The sequence below is a fragment of the Euleptes europaea genome, chromosome 11 (genome assembly GCF_029931775.1).
Source record: "Euleptes europaea isolate rEulEur1 chromosome 11, rEulEur1.hap1, whole genome shotgun sequence".
Taxonomy (NCBI): Eukaryota; Metazoa; Chordata; class Lepidosauria; order Squamata; family Sphaerodactylidae; genus Euleptes; species Euleptes europaea.
Genome location: NC_079322.1, coordinates 71658982 through 71680564, shown reverse-complemented (window position 1 = coordinate 71680564; position 21583 = coordinate 71658982). Strand labels below are relative to the sequence as shown.

At 43.8% G+C, this 21583-nt stretch overlaps 1 protein-coding gene across 4 annotated transcripts in view; it reads right to left on the bottom strand.

The window, feature by feature from the left end:
• PRKAG2 (protein kinase AMP-activated non-catalytic subunit gamma 2) overlaps positions 1-21583 on the bottom strand; it is a 163448-nt gene that overhangs the window by 39741 nt on the left and 102124 nt on the right. For 2 of the 4 annotated variants that reach the window (XM_056857892.1, XM_056857894.1), the window contains one exon: positions 16701-16760. In XM_056857892.1, the coding sequence (XP_056713870.1) occupies positions 16701-16760 (60 nt within the window). Of the gene's footprint in view, positions 1-16700; positions 16765-17366; positions 17401-21583 lie in introns of those variants that run through there. The other 2 variants (XM_056857891.1, XM_056857893.1) reach the window with 2 other exon arrangements.

The following is a 21583-nucleotide window of genomic DNA, read 5'->3' as shown; positions in this document are numbered from 1 at the left end:
CTCAACTCCATAGCCTCATCTAGTACAAAACATAAGCTCTTTGAGTCTTAAGGAGCCCAATTTCCTCATCTCCCTCTGTTTTCTTTTGCTTTAACTAACTGAGACACAATCCAACCTTCAGTGCCTCCTGGAACGTACCTAATCCTCATCAGGCCACTGGGAGAGGGAGTTGCTAGTTTATGAAGTCATATTTTCTGCATATCTAGGGAGATTTCTGAGTATAGGGAAGCTCTTGCCTTCTCTGTGGCTGACCTGCTTTTGATACTTTTGTGTTGGTGTGAGCTACCAGCTGTACTAACAGATACAAAACAGCAAGCAGTTAGCACTCACCTGCTCCACCCCCACCTTTAAGAGTCTGATCATAGACTGCTTGTGTTTAACATCCAAAATAACAAATTAAGAATTACAGTTAAGTTACCAATAAATCAACATCTACAGTCTCTTCGCTGCTAAAGTTCATTTTTTACACAGTTCAGACAATATTTACACTATAGAGAAATCTGACCAACACACATCTTCCATCTGATTATCTCTGGCTGGTCTAAAGTACCAGGGAAAGAGGGAATGATGAGGACATTACTGAAAGAACTTCTGAGGGCTAAAACCAAAGCATGGCCTAGAGATCTTCTATAAAGAAAAAAGCGGCCTCCGGTCAGTGTGGCCTTAAGGAAATTTGCTGAGAAGCCTGAGTTATGTCAAGAGATATCAGAACTATTTTAATTGGGAAACTAAGAAATCAACATTAATCAGGAGGATAACAGAGGATGTCACTAAATCAAGGCTGGGAAGAAAGACAGACAGAGGTATGGTAGATCCGTTACTGGCTAATAGATAATTGTATGCCTGTAGAACTGTTAAGTAATTAAAATTTATGTATTTCTGGTTAGGCATGCTGAAAGATCAGCATAGAAATACATTAACTGAACAGGACAAAATAAAGAAAAGGTGGGAACAACACACTGAAGAACTATACAAAAGAGATGAAAGGATAAAAGATTATTTCCAAGAAGAATCTTTTGAAGAAGAACCTACAGTTTTAGAAAGTGAAGTGAAAGCTGCATTGAGAGCAATCGGGAGAAACAAATCACCAGGAGCAGATGGGATATCAATAGAGCTATTCCAAGCCACAGAAACAGAGTCCATCAAAATCTTGACAAGAATATGCCAACAGATATGGAAAACAAAACAATGGCCCACAGACTGGAAACGATCCATTTACATTCCAATTCCCAAGAAAGGAGACATCAAAGATTGCAGAAACTATCGGACCATCGCATTAATTTCTCATGCAAGGAAAGTGATGCTCAAAATCTTATTGGAAGAAGAAAATACCTATGCTGGAAATAGTAAAAACTATAATAAATGGCAGCACGTGGCTTCAAAGATAATATAATGTGAAATATACCAACTGGAAAAGAAACAATATTATAGAATATAATGATTCTATTTTTTGGAAAATCCAAAACACAACATATAGTCATAAACACTGTGTTGAAAACCACAGAAACCTCATTGGGTCTGAAATAAAAGCAATCTGTATATATACATTTTTTGTTAACAACAAAACATGAACAACATAAATTCAAGAATTATTTCTGTGGCCTTAACAAAGGCTCATGTATACTCAAGAATTATAGTCCATGAAAAATCACGAAGAGACGAAGAAAGGTCCAAGGTAAGTCTATCACAAGTATGCGTTTCGGAATCCAATCCTTCCTCAGCTTGGCGACCACAACGATGTTTAAAGAGACCAATAATAATGGCTTCTAGAAATAATGATAATCATAATAATAATAAGGCTTATCAAAATGGCTACAGTGACAACTTAAGAATGTTGAGAATACATTTGTAACAACATGAATGCAATTTCAAAAATAAGACTGCTTACCACTGCTTTTCAAAAAGTCCAAAGAATCTTAAAGGAAATTAATGGGAACAAATTTTTCCTATGGTACAATGAAGCTAATCAATAAGGCTAATATTAAAAATGAGTCAAAGATTGAACAACTCTCCATACTAAAAATGAAGTCTTACCCCATATGAAAGGGTTCTAGAAAGAGTAATCAACCCATTCAGAAGTCAGTATTCTTTGAAGTGAGAACAGGAATGCAGGGACAAACTCAAATACACACAGCTGTGAGAAAAATTTCTCAAAAGGATCCAACTGATTAAAGTGACCATGTTACAAAAAACAAGAGAGGTCAAATTCTGTATTTAAGCCACTAGGGGCTAATGTTTTAAAAAGAAAAATGAAGCGTCTCTCCTGGCAATTGAGAACCTGTACTCTGGACAAGAGGCCACAGTTAAAACAGAATAGGGAGAAACGGAATGGTTTCCAATAGGCAAAAGAGTCAGACAAGGATGTATTATCTCCCTATCTCTTCAATCTATATGCAGAACATATAATTAGGAAAGCAGGATTAGATTTAGATGAAGGTGGGGTGAAAATTGGAGGGAGGAACATTAATAATTTGAGATATGCTGATGACACTACATTATCGGCAGAAAATAGTGAAGATTTGAAACGACTACTGCTAAAAGTTAAAAGAGAAAGTGCCAAAGCAGGACTACAGCTGAACATCAAGAAAACAAAAGTAATGACTACAGGAGAATTACACAACTTTAAGGTTGACAATGAGGAAATTGAAATTGTTCAAGACTTTCTATTCCTTGGCTCCACCATCAACCAAAAGGGAGACTGCAGCCAAGAAATCAGAAGGAGATTGAGACTGGGAAGGGCAACCATGAAGGAGCTAGAAAAGATTTTGAAGTGTAAGGATGTGTCACTGGCCACCAAGACTAGATTAATTCATGCCATCGAATTCCCTATTACTATGTATGGGTGTGAAAGCTGATAGGAAGAAAATAGATTCCTTTGAAATGTGGTGTTGGAGGAGAGTGTTACGGATTCCGTGGACTGCCAAAAAAACAAATCAGTGGGTTATAGATCAAATCAAGCCTGAACTGACCCTAGAAGCTAAAATGACTAAACTGAGGCTGTCGTATTTTGGTCACGTCATGAGACGACAAGAGTCACTGGAAAAGACAGTCATGCTAGGAAAAGTTGAGGGCAGCAGGAAAAGAGGAAGACCCAACAAGAGATGGATTGACTCAATAAAGGAAGCCATGGCCTTCAATTTGCAGGATCTGAACAGGGCTGTCAAAGATAGGACATTTTGGAGGACTTTCATTCATAGGGTCGCCATGAGTCGGAAGCGACTTGACGGCACTTAACACACACATTTCTGGTTTAGTTCAAAGTAGAAGAAATGAGCTCATGTTAACTGAAAAGACAGGTGCACAAATCTAGCCTACACTATCTAAGAACATAAAGGTAAAAAGTATTTTAGAAATAAATTAGTCAACATTGTGAGCGCCAGTTAAGTGGGACAGTAGTACAGCAGTAGCTCGGGAGCCACCTGTGGCTCTTCTGGTCATTAATCCCCAATGTGGCACCCACCCCGTTCCAGGACAGTGAGCAAGGCCATGTAAGACTTATGGTTGGCAGGTGGTTGCCTCCTTGAAACAGCTACTGCAAGGACTGCATGCCTTATGCCAGGAATGGAAGCAAAGGACCTGTTCTCTCCAGCAACCCCTGCCCATCTCTACGGCCTCTACGTTCTCATCTCGGCACTGAAGCGGCTACCAAGAGTAGAGTAATCTAGCCACAGTGGAGAGTCCAGCAACCACATCCACCACAGGAAAAGAGAAAGTGGCCACAGTGGGGTGGCTGGTGGTTTTACTCCCCTTTCTTGGCCAGCTTGCTCTCTTCTGGGAACCTCACCTACCTGCTGTTTCTCATGCTGAAGAGAGAGCAAGAAGGCAGGGAGATAACCCCTTCCCCTTGCTTCAGATATACAAGGTCTGGATAAGGTTCAACTGCAGGATGGAGAGGCAACCCTACAATCTAAGAAATAATCTGGTAATTTAAAAATTGATCATTATATATTTAATATTAACAGCTACGTATTATTGTATGTGTGCATTTGGCGGGGTGCACAGGGCAGGCAGTAGTTATGCGGCTCATTTGGTTGATGGTAAATATAGCTTTCCGTGAGCTGCAGAGTGAGTACCCCCTTGCTAGAGAATTTAATATGAGTTAATCTTTTAAAAACATATTTGGAATCAAATGCAGCTTTTTAGCTCATCTTGTCTGTGAACTTGCTTGGGTAATCAATTTTGGTTCATACAGCTTTTGCTAAGTTGTCCGTGTAGAATTGTGATACTTTATATTCTTTTAAAGTTGGTTTAATCTTATGGTATTGCATATCACTGTTAATAAAAGGAACATAGATGCATTCTCTAATAGTATTATTGTTGTATCAGACCTTCCATGAACCAAAGATCAAAGAAACGGTATAACTTTGGCCATGAGTTTAATAATCAGTTGAAGGGAGTTAAATAGAAGCCTATAACTCCTGAAACTTTTATCTTGATTAACTTGACAGACCATTGACAACAATATCATGCCCAGATATAGGCACACAATTTAACTGCCTATAAAAAACTTAAGCAGACTGGATTTTCCTTCTTTATATTGAGTAACTTAAGTGTTTTAACTTCCTAAATATAGTCTTTTTGTATTACTATTATACAAAATGTCATTGCTGCTTAAGTAATATCCAATTGATTTTATACAGCGGAATATCATGATGTGAGTGCAAAAATGGTTAAGCCACACTAAACGTGGGTCTAGAAATCATGAAGACATTTTAAAACAAATTTGTTTGCAAAATTGGTTTGAAAGTCCAGAACAATTCCACCCACTTGTTTTTAATACCCTCTTCATAGAAACAAGGAAAAAACCTGTTTTCTCTCTCACCCTCATACACTATAATTTTGAGAAAGGACATGAACATCTATTCAGATTTTAGCCACAGCTACACAGAAAGAGACGATTTCCATGCTATTTGTGGTTTTACAGGTTAAAGTTAACTCCTCGAAGACAATCTCAACCCAAAATGATCAACAGAACAGCAGCATCAAGGGCATGTCTGTGAAAGTACCACTTACCCAACAACCTTCTCTCCCCATCCAAATTCTAGTCATATCTTCATCTTTCCAAGTCCTACCTAGGCAAACCTATGTAACTCATCTCCTTTCCCTTTCAACTGTTGTCCTATGAAGGAAAAAGCAGACCTTAAGACTGATTTCCTCCAGACAGAAATTTAGCTGCTCTGCATTATTATTCGAGAAAGCTCAGGAAGGGGAAAAATATGGACCATATATAATAACCGTATAGCAGGTATCTGAAATGTTTGATCTACAGTCCAGTTATAAACCAGTCAAAATGTTGCAACTGTCCATACTTGCATGCAAATGAAACTTCTGTATCAATGGTCTCTGATCAAGGCTAGAAATACTATTACAACCATATAAAGAAGGGGTATTTATCACATTTGTATCCCTTCTCCAAGAAGTCAAGAGAAAGGTAACATGTAAAATTTTATCTTCACAAACCAGTGAGATAGGTACAACTAAGAAACACCTGGTTTGCCAAGACAACTCAATGAGCTTTACAGCCTAGTAAGGGGTTGACCTGTTTCCCACCTCCAAATCCTGATAATGCACTACCGGGATGAGGTCTTAAAAGGGGAATGAGATTATATAAAGCACAGGAAACATACTAACCCAAGCAAGATTTGAGGCAATAATTACTGTTCTATTTAAATGACCCACAGTACAAATCCTATTCTTGAGTTATGCCTGCTGGAAAAAGGCAGGATTACTGTGGAGGGCCAAGGTATACGAGATGTTGGCAGTTGTGGCTGGGTCTCACATGGTTTCCTCCTATGGGGCAAACATCCTATGGGTCTCGCATGTGTCTCGCACCCTCCTATGGGTCTCGCATGTGTTTCCTCCTATGGGGCAAACAGCAGCTTCAGGGGGAAAATCTGTATTAGAATAAGTGTTGGTGGAAAGGGGTTAAACTTCCCTCCCCTGGCACTGTGGCCCCAGATCCAATTGCCCCACCTCCACGGCTGTGTTTCAAAAGCAGCAGGAGATCCAATCATGCATCTATTGCTATCTGGTCTACTTTGGTGGTGAATTCTCAAAGCAGCCACTATTCAAACCGATGTCATAGTTACCTGACCTTGGCATGGTGTAGTGGTTAAGAGTGGTGGTTTGGAGCGGTGGATTCTCATCTGGAGAACCGGGTTTGATTCCCCACTCCTCCATATGAGCGGCAGAGGCTAATCTGGTGAACTGGATTTCCCCCCCCCCCCCGCTCCTACACAGGAAGCCAGCTGGATGACCTTGGGCAAGTCACAGCTCTGTTAGAGCTCTCTCAACCCCACCCACCTCACAGGGTGTCTGTTGTGGGGAGGGGAAGGGAGCGTGATTGTAAGCCGGTTTGAGTCTCCCTTAAGTGGTAGAGAAAGTCGGCATATAAAAACCAACTCTTCTTCTTCAAGTCAGAATAAGTACTGCTGGTCTCACAACTATGATGGCATCAGGAAGGGACATGGTTGTGCTACTGTGGAGAAATGGCCCACTCAGTAGTCTCACTGAGTAGTCTCACTCAGTAGTCTCACAGTGGCAAGCCACAAAAATAACTGCTACAATTGAATATTGATTTACTTCATTTACATCCGGCCTTTCTCCAGTTTTATTACATTGTTTGAACATATTATATACTGGCCTTTTTAATGCTGGTCTCCAACTCGAATCCATGCCGAGTCTCAATGAGAAAGGCAGACTGTAAGTAAACAAATAAGTGGAGGTTCTCTTTAGTCATCATGGCTAGTCCATGAAACTGTTTAATCCCGTTTTAAAGCCAACTATGCACAATTCCATCACTGGCAGTGAATTCGTAATTTAAATTACTTGTTGAGTAAAGTACTTCCTTTTGTCCATACTGAATCTACCATACAATTTCATTAGGTACCCCTGAGTTCCAATGTTATGGAAAAGAGGAAAAGTTCTCAATATCCACTTTCTGCATCACATGTAAAGGTAAGTCCCCTGTGCAAGAACCAAGGGGCCTAACGCACTCAGTATATACTACGTTTAAAAAAAGTGTTATCCAGGTTAGATCGCACCTCAGACCTCCCATTTCGGCCTGGAAATGCTTTGGAAGCGCCAGACATCTGTTTTTCCCAAAACGCCTATACCACGATGTATTTCATTATGTCGTTTCAAAACCGGCAATTCAAGGGGTGTGTTCAGTTACATACACTATTCAGTTCTCCTCCCCTCTTTTTGCAACACCCAATGAAAAGCCTTTCTCCTCCCATCCCACCTTCCCCCTCCCCTCCCGTTTGCATCCACCCATCATTATTGTTACTTAATCCCCCCACCAAGTGCTTGTGGTCTTACAAAGGAACACGGGACCGTTGGAACATTAGATCAACCATTTGAATTTGTGCAGGGTCCCAATCAAACATTTCCCTCTTTTGGTTCTTGTAGGTTATCCGGGCTGTGTGACCGTGGTCTTGGTATTTTTTTCCCCTGACGTTTCGCCAGCAGCTGTGGCAGGCATCTTCAGAGGAGTAACACTGAAGGACAGTGTCTCTACAAGAACCAATGAACTCTGACCGTGAAAGCCTTCGACAATATTTCCCTCTTTTATTTGCTTGCGTCCTCCATTTTTTTTATGGCCATCTGCTTTTGCTATCGTGGGTCAAAGGGAGGCTTGTTCGTTGAGATGAAGGGGAGGGGGTGGAAGAGAGCAGGCTACAGGATCCCAGATGGGACACGCTCCTTTTGATTGGTTTGTACTTGGACTGTACCATCACTTAAACATGAGTGGGTGGATTGTATTGCCAAGCATTCCCCACCCCCCGCATCACATTGGGGAATTGTCTGCTCTCTACCTAGCCTCAACGGGAATTTCATGTTTCTGGAGGAAAAAAAACCCTTTCTTAACCTCCAAAGCACCACAGCGAGCATTCCTGGCAGCCTCTGGTAATTGGAGAAATAAAAGGGTATGTTTGCAAGGCCTCCCCCTTTATTTAAACCATGATAACTTTTAGTGCACCCCCCCTCCAATCTCTAGGCAGAAGGACTTTCCCTATTCTTTCCCTATTCTGCTTCTGGGTCCCGAATGATTGCAAGACCCCTCGGTTTTCCCAACCACCCAACTTCTAGGGCACCCCTCCATTAGTTTCACTAGTCGGTTACAATGCAATCAGATTTGAGTTCTGTGTGTGGTTTGTGTGCGTGCGAGTACTAGAGGCGTTGGGGGAAAACGTGAGGCCATTGTCCTATCGTCCCGTTGCGACGACGATTGAGGGGGGGAGGTAGAGGGGAACCCAAGCAACGTCACGATTACGTGTTGCTCCCTCCATGCTCCCCCCTCTCTTGTGTGCGCGCTATTTTATTGGAGGAGCGCTCTGAAAGCAGACGTTTCAGAGACGTTAGAACGGGCAGGAGTGCGGGGGGAGGGAATTAGAACTCACATCCAGGACAAATGCTTTTAAGGTATTTTCCACACGTTTCCTGGACTGGGTGCAATAAGTCTCCAAGTCATTACTGACCCAAGGGGTGATGTCACATCACAACATTTACTAGGCAGATTGTTTTCAGGGTGGTTTGCCATTGCCTTACCCAGTTGTTTACACTTTATCCCCAGCCAACTGGGTACTCATTTTACCGACCTTGGAAGGATGGAAGGCTGAGTCAACTTTGAGCTGGCTATCTGAAACTGACTTCAATCGGGTTCAAACTCAGGTTGTGAACACAGCTCTCACTGCAGTATTGCAGTTTACCACTCTGTGCCACGGGGCTCTTGCATCCAATGTACAATGTTATAAACCTCTATCATATCCCCACTTAGTGCCAGACTGTATTTGCCTTTCCTCACAGGAAAGGTGATCCAACCCTTTAATCATCTTGGCTACCTCTCTTCTGAGCTTTTCCAAGCTCTGCAATATCCTTTGTGAGATACAGCCACCAAAACTCTACGCAGGTTTCCAAGTGATGCTAAACCATAGATCTATTTAGGGGCATTACAATACTGACCCTTTTTTCCAATCCCTTTCCTAATACTACTCAGCATGCCCTTTTCACCTCTGCTCCATAGAGAGATGACATTTTGATTGAGCTATTTGTAACTCTAAGATCTCTTTCCCCCAACACTTACCTGAGAGTAAACCCTCTCAAATATAATAGTTGCATTCAGACAGCATAATAAACTATGGACGTGACAACTGAATGCAGATAGTCCAACAAACTAAGGTTTGTCTGTCACCTGGATTTACAACGCACAGTTAATACCATCAGGAGGTTACCAAGAAAACATTGTAGGAGGACATCCTCCCTACTGGGAGGTAGAGAGCAGCAAGAAGCAGACAAAAAGGGATTTAGGCACAAACATATTAGTTACTTAAACCTGGTATACTAACCAATAGAAGAAGAAGAAGAGTTGGTTTTTATACCCTGCTTTTCTCTACCTTTACAGAGTCTCAAAGTGGCTTACAATCACCTTCCCCTCCCCACAACAGACACCTTGTGAGGTAGGTGGGAGTGAGAAAGTTCGGAGAGAACTGTGGCTAGCCCAAGGTCACCCAGCAGGCTTCACGTGGAGGAGCAGGAAAATAAATCCGGTTCACCAGATTAGAGTCCACCACTCATGTGGAGGAGCGGGGGATCAAACCCGGTTCTCCGCTCTTAACCTCTACACCATGCATAAAATGCATGTGTGTTGCATAAAACATGGTTTATTGTAACAAAGCCAGAGAGACTTACTTCTCAATAAAAAGGTGTAGGACTGGGCTGTCAATATATATGAAACTAGATCCATTGAACATGCCTCTAACCACATTCCCCAATTTGGCAGCATAGAAAACAAGTAATTTGTCACTAAAGAATTCATAGCAGGGTTATTTCCCCTAGACAAGTATCATTATTTAGCTTAAGGAAACACTAGCAATGGGTTTCAGCATTTGAGAGAGTCAGCATCTGTAAACCGATAGTATACATTATTCTAATATAGCAAGAATTCACATAAAACATTCCTGGCTACCAATCTGTAAGATATCTAGACGAACAAATGCAGTTTTGTAACTCCCCCCTTTAAAACTGTGCTGATGAGAAATGGATAAAAGCCAGCATTGCAGCAGAACCAGTTACCCAAGACAGACTCAGCTCTGCACCAACCCATTAACAGAACTGATAGCTATATGGTTGATGCTTAAACAGTTCTGTTCTTATACAAAACAAAGTTACACAACCTAATGGAATTTTAGGCCAGTATGTTTGAAGAGTGAAGAACATTTTAGAACACTTTAAAAGCATTTGGACAATGAATGTAGCAACAGGGAAATGAACATTAAATGTTTTATGTTAAAGTCACAAAAATATTGACAGTGCAATCATAGGAAAACAAATACAGTACAAAGAAAAAGTCACAGGAATGTCATGATTTTGCACTTGCCACCAGTAAGTTAAGCTTCAGAATACAGTGATAACCTCATACCTCTAATTATTTTCTATACCTTATCTAGTGGATTCCAAAAATAATATCTTATACTTGATACAACAGGTATATTCCTGTCTTCCTGAGAAGACACCTTGGTTTCTTAAAAGCTGGCTCCATGGCTATTTGGGGGCACTGGGGGATAAATGCATCACTTTTGCTTAATCTCAATCCATGGAGGCAATTTCAAAATAACAGCACAATTATAGAAAGTGAGCAGCATCTATATATACAGGTGCCAATGTGCTGAATGTGGCTGATATCCGTATTCAGCAAGACCAGGCAGGAACTTGAAAATGCAGCACTCTCACTGGGCAGGAGGCAAGAAGTGGTCCCTGACAGAACATAACATTTCTGCGGTAACCAAGTGACATGGGTGCATATAGTAGACATCTAGCTTTATTCCAAAGCACTGTCTAATCTATCACAAATACTTTCCTGGCATTTGGGAAACCAGCACATTTCACTGGAAGAGGAATCAGTTTCTTATCCAGGGAAGGTGACTGTGGTGGGGAAACACCATAGATCTCTTACTGGGGGTGGGACACCAAAAACGGAACAAGTTCCACTCTTGAGACATCTTTACAAGTGGGAACTGTGGACTTCTTGGCTCCCAAAATTTTATCATGAAGTATAATTTTTATTGCTTACAAGCCCCGTGGAGCAGAGTGGTAAGCTGCAGTACTGCAGTCAAAGCTCTGCTCACGATCTGAGTTCGCTCCTGACAGAAGTCAGTTTCAGATAGCTGGCTCAAGGTTGACTCAGCCTTCCACCTTTTTGAGGTTGGTAAAATGAGTACCCAGCTTGCTGGGGATGAACTGTAGAGGACAGGGGAAGGCACTGGCAAACCACCCCATAAACACAGTCTGCCTAGTAAATGTCGGGATGTGATGTCACCCCATGGGCCAGTAATGACCCAGAGCTTGCACAGTGGACTACCTTTACCATTATAATTTTTATTCCTCCACACCATGGGGGGACAGAGTGCAAGCATGAGTTGATGGTGCTGGGTTCATTTATTATGAACAGCATTATTGAGAGAATTGAGGGGAGGGTCAGATCACAGATTCCAAGACCAAAGCAGTTCAAGAATTATTATTTTGAAACATTATTATTTTGTAAACATATAACTATGAATAAGTAAAGGACTCTTGGACAAAAATATGCCAATGTAGCAGTGCACCTCCAGCATGTCAGAATCAAGAAGTTTTAAAACAAAATTTTTGCCCTGAGTGCCAACAGACTGCAACATCTACCTGTGAAGATGCTGGTGTGCCAGCAAACAAGAGGGGAAAGGAGAGGGATGGAGGTTGTACTCGGCCAAACACACTGGAAGCAAACCAAGCCACAGAAGTGCCACCAGCCGAAGACTGTGCAGGTCTGGGAGGTGATGACAGACATGAGCCGTGCCTACCACCTTCTGACCAGTCCCAGCAGCGCTGTCAATGACCGAGGGGCTCACCTCAATTGGCCAGGAGAACTCATCCCGTGTGCTGAGCAAAACTGCCTGTATATATATGTATGGCGAAGCAGCAGTTTGAAATGTATCTCTTGACCCAGAGTATCATGGTTTGTCATGCAACAATTGTGATTTACAAAGAGTGATGCAGTTTAGGAACTAAGACAAGAGATCGCTTGCAAAAATATGCTACAATTACAGTTATGTTAATGTAGGGCTGCCCCTGAGACTGATCTGACGGCTCCAGCTGGTGCAAAATGTGGCAGCGAGGCTCCTTACTGGGGCCTCCCACCGAAAGCATATACGCCCAGTGCTTTATCAACTACACTGGCTCCAGCTGGAGTATCAAATCAGGTTCAAGGTGCTGGTTTTTAGCTTTAAAGTGTTACACAGTCTGGGACCTTCATATCTTTGGGACCGCCTATCCTGGTATACCCCCCCCAAGGACACTGAGATCATCTGATGATAATTTACTGGTTGTCCCTGTCCTCGACAAGAGCCAGGACCTTTTTGGCCCTGCCTCTGGCCTGGTGGAATGCTCTGCCAAGGAACATCAAAGCCCTGTGGGACCTTAATGAGTTCCGCAGGGCCTGCAAGACAGCTTTTCCACCAGGCCTACAACGGAAGGCAGCTGCGAATACCATCTTTGCTCACCTCCCCCACCCCTCCCCCTTTATATGTATGAAATGGTAAAGTGGAGGGGCAGCCGCCCGCAGGAGCTCTTACAGCAAAGGGGAGTTCAGGCGCCATCTTTGATTAGTGGTTTTACGTTACAATTTTAATGTTGATTTTATTATTATTATTAGCATTACTGGTTTATGTGATTTTTGGATTTTAAATTGATGTTACCAGCTCTGAGCCGGCTTGCTAGGGAGGGAGGGCTACAAATTTGAAAATAAAAATAAAATAAATGTCTATTTTTCTGTTTCAGTGGCACCTCTAATTTAAAAAAAAATCCACAGATTCTACATGCAATTGCCATATTCTGCTGTAAGAATTTTCGAAACAGCCCAAGCCCCAGCAATTACATTTTGCATCCATTTATTACTCTACCAGTCACTTAGCGGAAGAATACACTCTCAACTGAAAATAAAGACAACAGTTGCATCTTTAAAGCAATAACCTAAATGAAGTTAGAGATGTATTAGTATGCTGAATAGATTATCCATAACAGCGAACCAAAACAAAAAAGCAGATCAATTCATGTAGCATTATCCCCCCTGCACTGCAATGTCTGCAGTCAAGCCATGGTGAGAGTCATGAAGAAACTCATCATGTCGGTCTCCCAAAGCACCATGCATGCAGAAGTCTTTGGAAGTCACGCTTGTCCTTCATGAAGAGGTCCAGAAATCAAACATATTGCGACTTTCCCATCATGAGGCAATTGTAAAAATACAGAATCTGAGAATCTACCCTGCATTTTAGAAGAGAGCTAATCAGAGGAAGTTGTTGAGTAATATCTACATAAATATATGTGTTGGTTCTGTATCACTAACAAAGAAAAAACGGCTCTTGTGAAGAACTGTTTTGATTGTTGTACTTACTAGCCTCAGAAGTCTATTAACATTTCGTTGGGGGGAAAAGAAAAAGGCTCTTGTGTGAAAGATCTATTTTTTTTAAAGCTCAGTTAAGAGTGGGAACACAAAAAGCATTTGTTAAATTATCCTTCTAATTAAGAAGAGAGCTTTATTGAAAGAAACTAGACCAAGAGTTTTTGCGCAGAGAAAAGCCTCCACAAAAAATGTGTTTCATTTAAAGAGCTTTCATAATTTACACCATCTTTCAGCAACATAATATATAGTAGGTCTAGCGTGCTTAGGAAGAAACAAACACTAAAGGGCTTCTAAAGTAATAACAACAGGTTATCCTAGACATATACTAAAAAGGGTTAAACAATGCTATTCTAAATTCCCCCAACACCAAATAAGACTGCAGTCCTTGTATACTTTAATTTGCCCGCAACAGGATCTCATTAAAAGTTAGGTTTTGAATCCTGCTTTACGGCTGGTGAGAAATTCAGGATAGAATGATTCTCCAGAGACTTAATATCCTGAGCCTTTGTCACAGAATGGAAGCAATTAAACTTACCCCCCAACTCCCCAAGCGCAAGTTGTAGATACTCTCACATCTCCACACAGGAGGGGCCCCTTTGCTTTTTAGGACAGGAGAAATGTCTAGTTTGTATGCTGGAACCTTAAAGCATCACAAGACCCAAACATACTGCAGGTATCTCTCTAAACCCAAACTTGTCAAACACAATGGAAGCTGTTTCACTTAAGAGTGGATGGGGTGGAAGGTATAAACTAAGCTTTCTGGAGGAGCACTGGCGTAGCTTGCTTTTTGTGGCTTGGTGCAGCAGTGCATTTCGGAACAGATGTCTTTCAGTGTAGCTCCATAGGTTATACATAGAGGAGTCTCTGCTCAGCACGGTTCTGTTTATTAAAGGAGCTGCCTGTTCATGCAAAAGTCCTCTTGGGATACCAAGTGTGTCAGATGTCCCTTGATTTTTATTCATTAACCCTCAATAGAGAAACATTGCCCTGACCTGGATGGACCAGGCTATCCTAATCTCATTAGATATCAGAAACTATACAGGGTCAGCCCTGGTCAATATTTGGATGGGAGACCACCAAGGAGGTCCAGAGTCTCTACAAATAGGCAAGGCAACAGGCACAACACGTCTGAAAGTCTCATGCCTTGAAAACCCCTTGAGGGGTTGCCATAAGTTGACTGCAACTTGATGGCACTTTCCACCCACCACCACAGAATCATAACCCACAAGAGCTTAATAGTTATTACAACAGCCAGCAGAGCTCCAAAGATGTTCCTTATTGTTGAAATGCCACTTTGAGGTCTCAATCAAGCTCATATTGCTGGTCAGAAGGGGTTTTACAGGGCTAAGTACAAAAGAACAGTGGTTTATGATGCGGGGGGGGGTCACAGAGTTGTGGGAAGATAGGTATTCTATAGAGCTTCTTGTTTCATGGAACTCTATAGGACTAGGTACATGTAATTATCTAAATGGAGATATGTAGTAGAACTGCCTACTTTTCAGAAGATCCAGTGTAAGAATATGCAGGGGTGCAGTAATGAACACACGAAGCTGCTTTATACTGAATAAGACACTTGGTCCATCAGAGTCAGCATTGTCTACTCAGACCGGGAGCGGCTCTCCAGGGTCTCAGGTAGAGTCTCACCTATTCTCCCTAATCCCTTTAACTGGGAATTGAACCTGGGACCTTCTGCATGCTAAGCAGATGCTCTGCCACTGAACCACAGCCCCTCCCCATACACTGAAAAGAGTAAAACAAAGCTGTTCTACATTCCCCCCAACGCCAAATGAGATTGAAGTCCTTGTATACTTTACAGGCTGACTGTAGCTTCTCAAGTCCATGAAACATTCCTCTCCCATCATAAAAGTAAACACCCCACCTTCCCCTGATCTCAATTCCACAGTTACTAAAAAGAGCGGAAGAGAACTCTTTTACCACAACACCTCCACCAAACGCAAGCATGACAAGGCATTTAAAGGATGCTTCGCAGGATGAACCAAAGCCACAGAGGGCGTGACATGCGTATCTTTCAAATAAGGGATTTTTTTTTATCAAGAGCAGCTTGCCCTGTCACAGTAGTGCAGAGGGAAGAAAAGCGGCTTCTGTTAAAATCCCTCTTTCTACACAGCTATCGCAGAGCCTCCATTTCATCCTCTGTGTGTGGGGGGGGGGAATACAATTTTTCCCTTTTACTTACGAAACTCTGTCACCCATCTTGCACACCAGTGACAAAATAATGGTATAATGATAACTGAACCATATTAAACAACCCTGACAACCTATCGTATGAAGAAGAGTTTTTATTTGTTGACTTTCTCTACCACTTAAGGAAGAATCAAACTAGCTTACAATCCCCTTCCCTTCCCCTTCCCACAACAGGCATCATGTGAGGTAGGTGGGGCTGAGAGAGCTCTAAGAGAGCTGTGACTAGCCCAAGGTCACCCAGCTGGCTTCATGTGTAGGAGTGGGGAAACAAATCCAGTTCACCAGATTAGCCTCCACCGTTCATGTGGAGGAGAGGGGAATCAAACCTGGTTCTCCAGGTTAGAGTCCACCGCTCCAAACCACCGCTCTTGACCACTACACCACACTGGCATGTCTTTTTCTCCCTGCATGAGATGGGCAAGCAGCAGGTACCATGTCACACACATACACCTCCTATTTTACCACCCATCTACCTCTGACACACAATAAAGTTCTCCTGACCAGTTGCCATGCTGCTACAGAGGCTGGAAGCCTGCCACCCTCTTGCCTCTTGGGGCTGGCTCAGCAAACCACCAGCTTTCTCACACTAAAAGGCAGCGCTACCTAACAGGCACAGGTGGGGGAGCCTGTGGCAAAACACACGGCCAAAAGGTCACCCCCTGGCAATGGTAAGGAGGGAGGTAGCCACACATCAGCTCTGTGTGTGGGTGGGTAGAAGCTTGCTTTAAGCCTTTAAAGCGACAACAAAGAAGGGGGAGGCTGGGAGGTTTTGCCACTCTGGAGATGCGCATTTCCCCCATCTGAATCCTCCAAACTCTGCACGGGGGGGGGGGGGGGGCTTATTGTTGAGTTTTGAGAATCTGCCTGGGGGAAACGTGCATTTAGAGAGCGGCAAATCTCAAGGCAAAGCCTCCCCTGCGTTTTCGCCCTGGGTCTTCTCCAGGCCGGCTCCAAGCGGCGTTACTCCGCTGGTCCTCAGCCCGGGGCAGGTGTCCCCTCCTCTCGCACCCCCCCCAACATAAGACGGACCCCGCCCGCCGCCGCCGCTCCGGGGTCTTCTTACCTTCATCCTCGAGCTCCAGTTTCTCCAGCATCCCTTCGGAGGCGGCCGGGGGCTGAGGAGCTGCCTGCAGGAGGGCGAGGGGGTGGGGAGGGAGACACAAAAGAGAGAGAGAGAGAGACGGCGGGGTCAGCAGCATCCAGGCGCGGGACTCAGCGCACCCGCGGCGGCATCCCCGGTGAGGGGAAGAGGCAGGGAAGACCGAAAGGCGGCGGGGAAGGAGGGGGAGTGGCCGGGCTCCGCGCGTGGAGGGATGCTGGGGCGGAGGGCGCTCGGCCTGACGGCAGCGGGCTCGATTTGCGACGCCTCCCGAGGCTGACTAAGGCGGCGGCGGGAGGGGAGGAGCCGGGCCGCCGGTCTCCCCCTCCCACCCCCCATTAACCCCTTCGCGGGCGAGCCGGGCCTCCTCCCCCCTTCTCCAGTCCCGCCGGGCTGTGGCGGCGGCTGGAGGAGGAGCAGCGGCGAGTTCCTCCCGGGAGGGCAAAGGGCGAACCAACGGCCGCCGCCGCGCGACCGTTAGGAGCCCAACGGCTGCCGACAGGACGTCGGCGCGTTCCAACTGTCACCGTCTCTACCCCCCCCCTTTCTTGGGAAGCGCAGTGGAACGTTCCGTACTTTCTTGGGTCTCCCGAGCCCTTGTTGGTCTGTCCCCGGCAAAGGAAAGGTAACTACCATTTCGCTGAAGGGGAGGCCGGTCGTACAGTAAGTTCTCATTGTGCTAGAGATTTTTAGGGGGAGGGGGTTCACTTTGATTCTACACACCCACCCCCGAGTGTGATAGGCCGGACAAATGGATTCGGGTTTTTTTTGGGGGGGGGTGGAGGCGGGGTTAAACCGGAGACCGCAACCCACCCCTCTCGGCCGGCGTTGGTATTGCCGGCGTGCATTCACCTGCACGGAGGTGGAAAGGAGACGGCACCACTGCCCGCCTCCAGAGGGGAGCCCAATGCTTTTGTCCCCCCCCCCCCACACACACACACTCAATAAAGGCGCTTTAAACTTCCAAGCTATCAAGCAGGCTCGTCCATTGGTCTATTTGTTTCATAAGATACATTTATAACTTACCTTTCATTATGACTACGGGCTTAAGCTCCTGAAACTTTGCCCCACAGTGCAGGATACACACGTTCTACAGGCCTATAAGTGTCCCCATGACTTGGCAGGTCGGAGTCAACTGGGTGGGGTGCTGGGGAACCAGCCCCACCTGCCAAATAATGGGGGGTCATTGGGCATAGCCCCTCTCCCCACACCTTCTGTCCCTGCCTGACCACTGTCCCTGCGTCCATTGCGCTTCTTTCACCCGTCTTCCACATGCACATTAATGAGGTTCTGTGATAATATCGAATAACCATAATCAGTCCCTGGTCTAGTACTCACGAATGTGGAAAGATATCTCCTAGACGTCAGGAAGCTTGCACTGAAATTGAAGGAGGGGGGGAGTGTTCCTCCAACAATATGCCCATTGCTTAAAATGTACACTAATCCCTATTGATCACAACGTGTTAGTCTGCCAACAGCAGTAGACAAGAGCAAGAGTTCAGTAGCACCTTGGCCACTGCGAGAACAGACTGCTGGACTTGATGGGCCTTGGTCTGATCCAGCAGGGCTTTTCCTTATGTTCTTAAAGACTAACAAAATTAGAAAGAGAGACTGCTGAATTACAACTAATAATGAAGCTCAAGCACATTCTCCTGGATTGAACAGAGGTGTGGGATTCCTGTCTCATTACCAATGCTAAATTCTTCAGGTCTGCTACCCCTCTGCATATCACATCTAATCCAGTCCCGCCTGCTAATGTCATTTACTTGCTTTTGACATTTACATTGCCATTGAGTGTCTAATTCACTCATCTCTACTTAAGGATGGATGGAATCACATTCTAGCTGTATCTGAAGAAGTGAGCTGTGGCGCACAAAAACTCATACCCTGCCAGAAATTTTGTTAGTCGTTAAGGTGCTACTGGACTCTTGCTCTTTTCTACTAATCCCTATTATGTGGTTTTGAGAATAGGCCCCCGAGATAAAACAGGAATATATCCTTTCATTTCTACCTCACAAAATGTGGTTTATGTAAACATCTCATGATCCTTCCTGTCTGTAACACTGGTTATGGGTTTTTTCCCTAGCTTGTATTTTTTTTTAAGTCCATCTGTCATTTCCTCTTAATCCCTTCAGCATCGTTGCCAAACATTTATCTGTGACCATGAAGGGCAATTGGGGGATGGGGGATTCTGCAGTTTGCAAATGTATTTTCTTTTGTATCTTCCCTAACTTGAAAAGTCAGATTAGATGGCATGTTTAAGAATAGTCCAATAGCTAACTAAGGCCCACCTGAATAGGTAATTTAAGAAATCACAATACACCAGATAGGGACATTCCCAGGGTTAATATATTATCACAAGGAAACCAGATTTGCAGGAGATTTGAATAATATGATTATGGTTTGACTCAGGACTTAGATTTATAATCTTGTCATGATGTTACATTTTTATGTAATTCTGGACTGCCCTGTGATATTATCCAGATTGTCTTCCTGTAAAAAAATGTTTAGGGGTGAATAGAATCTTTAGAAATATTGACCATTTTATTGAACTTCTGCAGAAAATGCTATGACTGTGCAGAATCTTTTTTTTTTAAGCTTGTACACTTCTCCCCATCAAAATCTCAGCATCTAGGCTTTAAATATTGATTAGAATGTAATAAAAATTTTAAACCATCACCCTCTCAGCGCACCTTTAGTGCCAGCAGTCAAAGGCTTGGCCAAACAAAAAGGTCTTTCTGTGCATCCAACATGTTCTCAAACTAGAGCTCCAGGGAACAACCAAAGGGAAGGGAGTGCCATAACTATGGAACTGTTGAAGATCTCTCAGTAGATCATTGATGTTCCAAAGCAGTGCACACGAAGAATAATATCAAGATTAACATCAGCAATTTCAAGAAGGGTACCTCACAGTCACAATTAATCTGGCAACAAGAAGAGTCTTTTATAGGCACACCAGACCTTCTATTGGATAACATATATAAAAAGGCTGACATGTCACGTCACCTGTCTTGCTGTTCCGATGGCCAATGGGCTACCTCAAAGTGAGTCCTTTGGTGAGCTACTGCCTCCATCTACTCCCCTTTCCCATATCTCACCTGTATCCCCCGCCCCAATGCTTCACTAGCCTATGACACTAAAAATGTGCTATACACTGCAATACTTTATTTGCAATGCGGTGTTCAGCAGGAGTGTTAAATGTCTCACTTCTGCCATATCTATATGGCAATATGGACTCTGTAGCAAGAGGCGTGCAATTTCTAAACGAGAACAAATCCACCACTTCCTTTATTTTTGCCCATGGTTTGGTTTTTGGGACAATATTCTAAGGCTGTCCCTTGAGAGCTACATTCTGAGATCCTCCTGCACCCCAATCTCTTGCACACAGCAGTTTCCAATGACAATAGAACAACATTAATGTGCCACTTTGCCATGGTTCATTCTCTCTTGAGCTCAACAGATTCTCAAGCACACTTCACCCTTTTCCCTGTCTGTGTGTGTGAGGACGGAATTGTTTTTCTTGTTCTGTGTATTGGCTGCTTCTGATCAATGTAATTCAGTGTGTTAAATATCTCCTGATCAGGCCACTAGCTGGCTGAAGTGGATCGAGGTACAACCCTAGGCTTGGGAGTAAGTGCCACTGAAGTCTGAAGCTGCAAACAGAACATAGTGGAAAGCCACAGAATAGATGGTAAGACAAGAATCTTAAGCACAGAGAATAAGTTCAGAGTAAACATGCTTAGGATGTCAGTGCATTTGAATTAGGAAGTACTTTGTTCTAAAGCTGACAAGTAACTTCTTTCCATTCTGCTTGGCAAGAGTTCTGTGTAACAAATGGCTGCATACTTCTGTATCAAAAGGTATTTGCCTATAGAAAAACATTGCCCTTTCTGTAGCTAGCTGTTGTGCAAGCACAGTTCATATGAACATATGAAGCTGCCTTACACTGAATCAGACCCTTGGTCCATGAAAGTCAGTATTGTCTACTCAGACTGGCAGCAGCTCTCCAGGGTCTCAGGCAGGGGTCTTTCACATCATCTACTTGCCTAGTCCCTTTAACTGGAGATGCCAGGGATTGAACCTGGGACCTTCTGCATGCCAAGCAGATCCTCTATCACTCAGCCACAACCCCCTTCCCAGTGTTCCTGAGACACTAAAGCCATATTCCATGATGTGAAATAGGGAGGACAGGAGTCTTGGCTGTTCAGGATATATCACACTAGCTTTAAGAATATTGGGATTCTAACCTGCTTCTGCTTTTTGGAAAATAGTCACACTTGCTTTATTCAGCATTTCTATCTCTACGATTTATTCAAGTGGCTTCCATGATATTTTCTTTAGAGTATCTCAGGCCAGATCCTTGTAAAATATCCACACAAGGTCCCTTTCTGAACTCCATGCTCCAAAATCTGTTTCGTGGTGATATTTAAACAAGAAAAGCAACTGAACATCAGATGCTTCGTTCTGAGGCTCCCGCATCTGCAAAGTCCCCCTTTTACTCAAATTCCTAATCCCTTCTTCTTTCGTTTGCCTGGGAGTTGTCAGTTTGGATCTTACATAACCACAGTAAAGTATTTTTATGTAGCCTATATAAATTTTGTTTCCCCTTAGAGAGACACCGAGACAGCATTTCCCTGCTGGGCTCAGAATCCCCCCCCCCCGCCCCGGCCCCTGGGCTGCTGTCTGCCATCAGACTTCAATGGAAGTATTCATATTCCTTGGAAACGGTTCTTATGTCTCCTGCTGTGCCGTGGCAGCTGATGCCCCAGCAGTTGAGGAATGCCCCCTGGTTGTAGAGGGCAACACTTCAAAGAAGCCATAGTGACCGCGCAGAGAATATAGTCTTT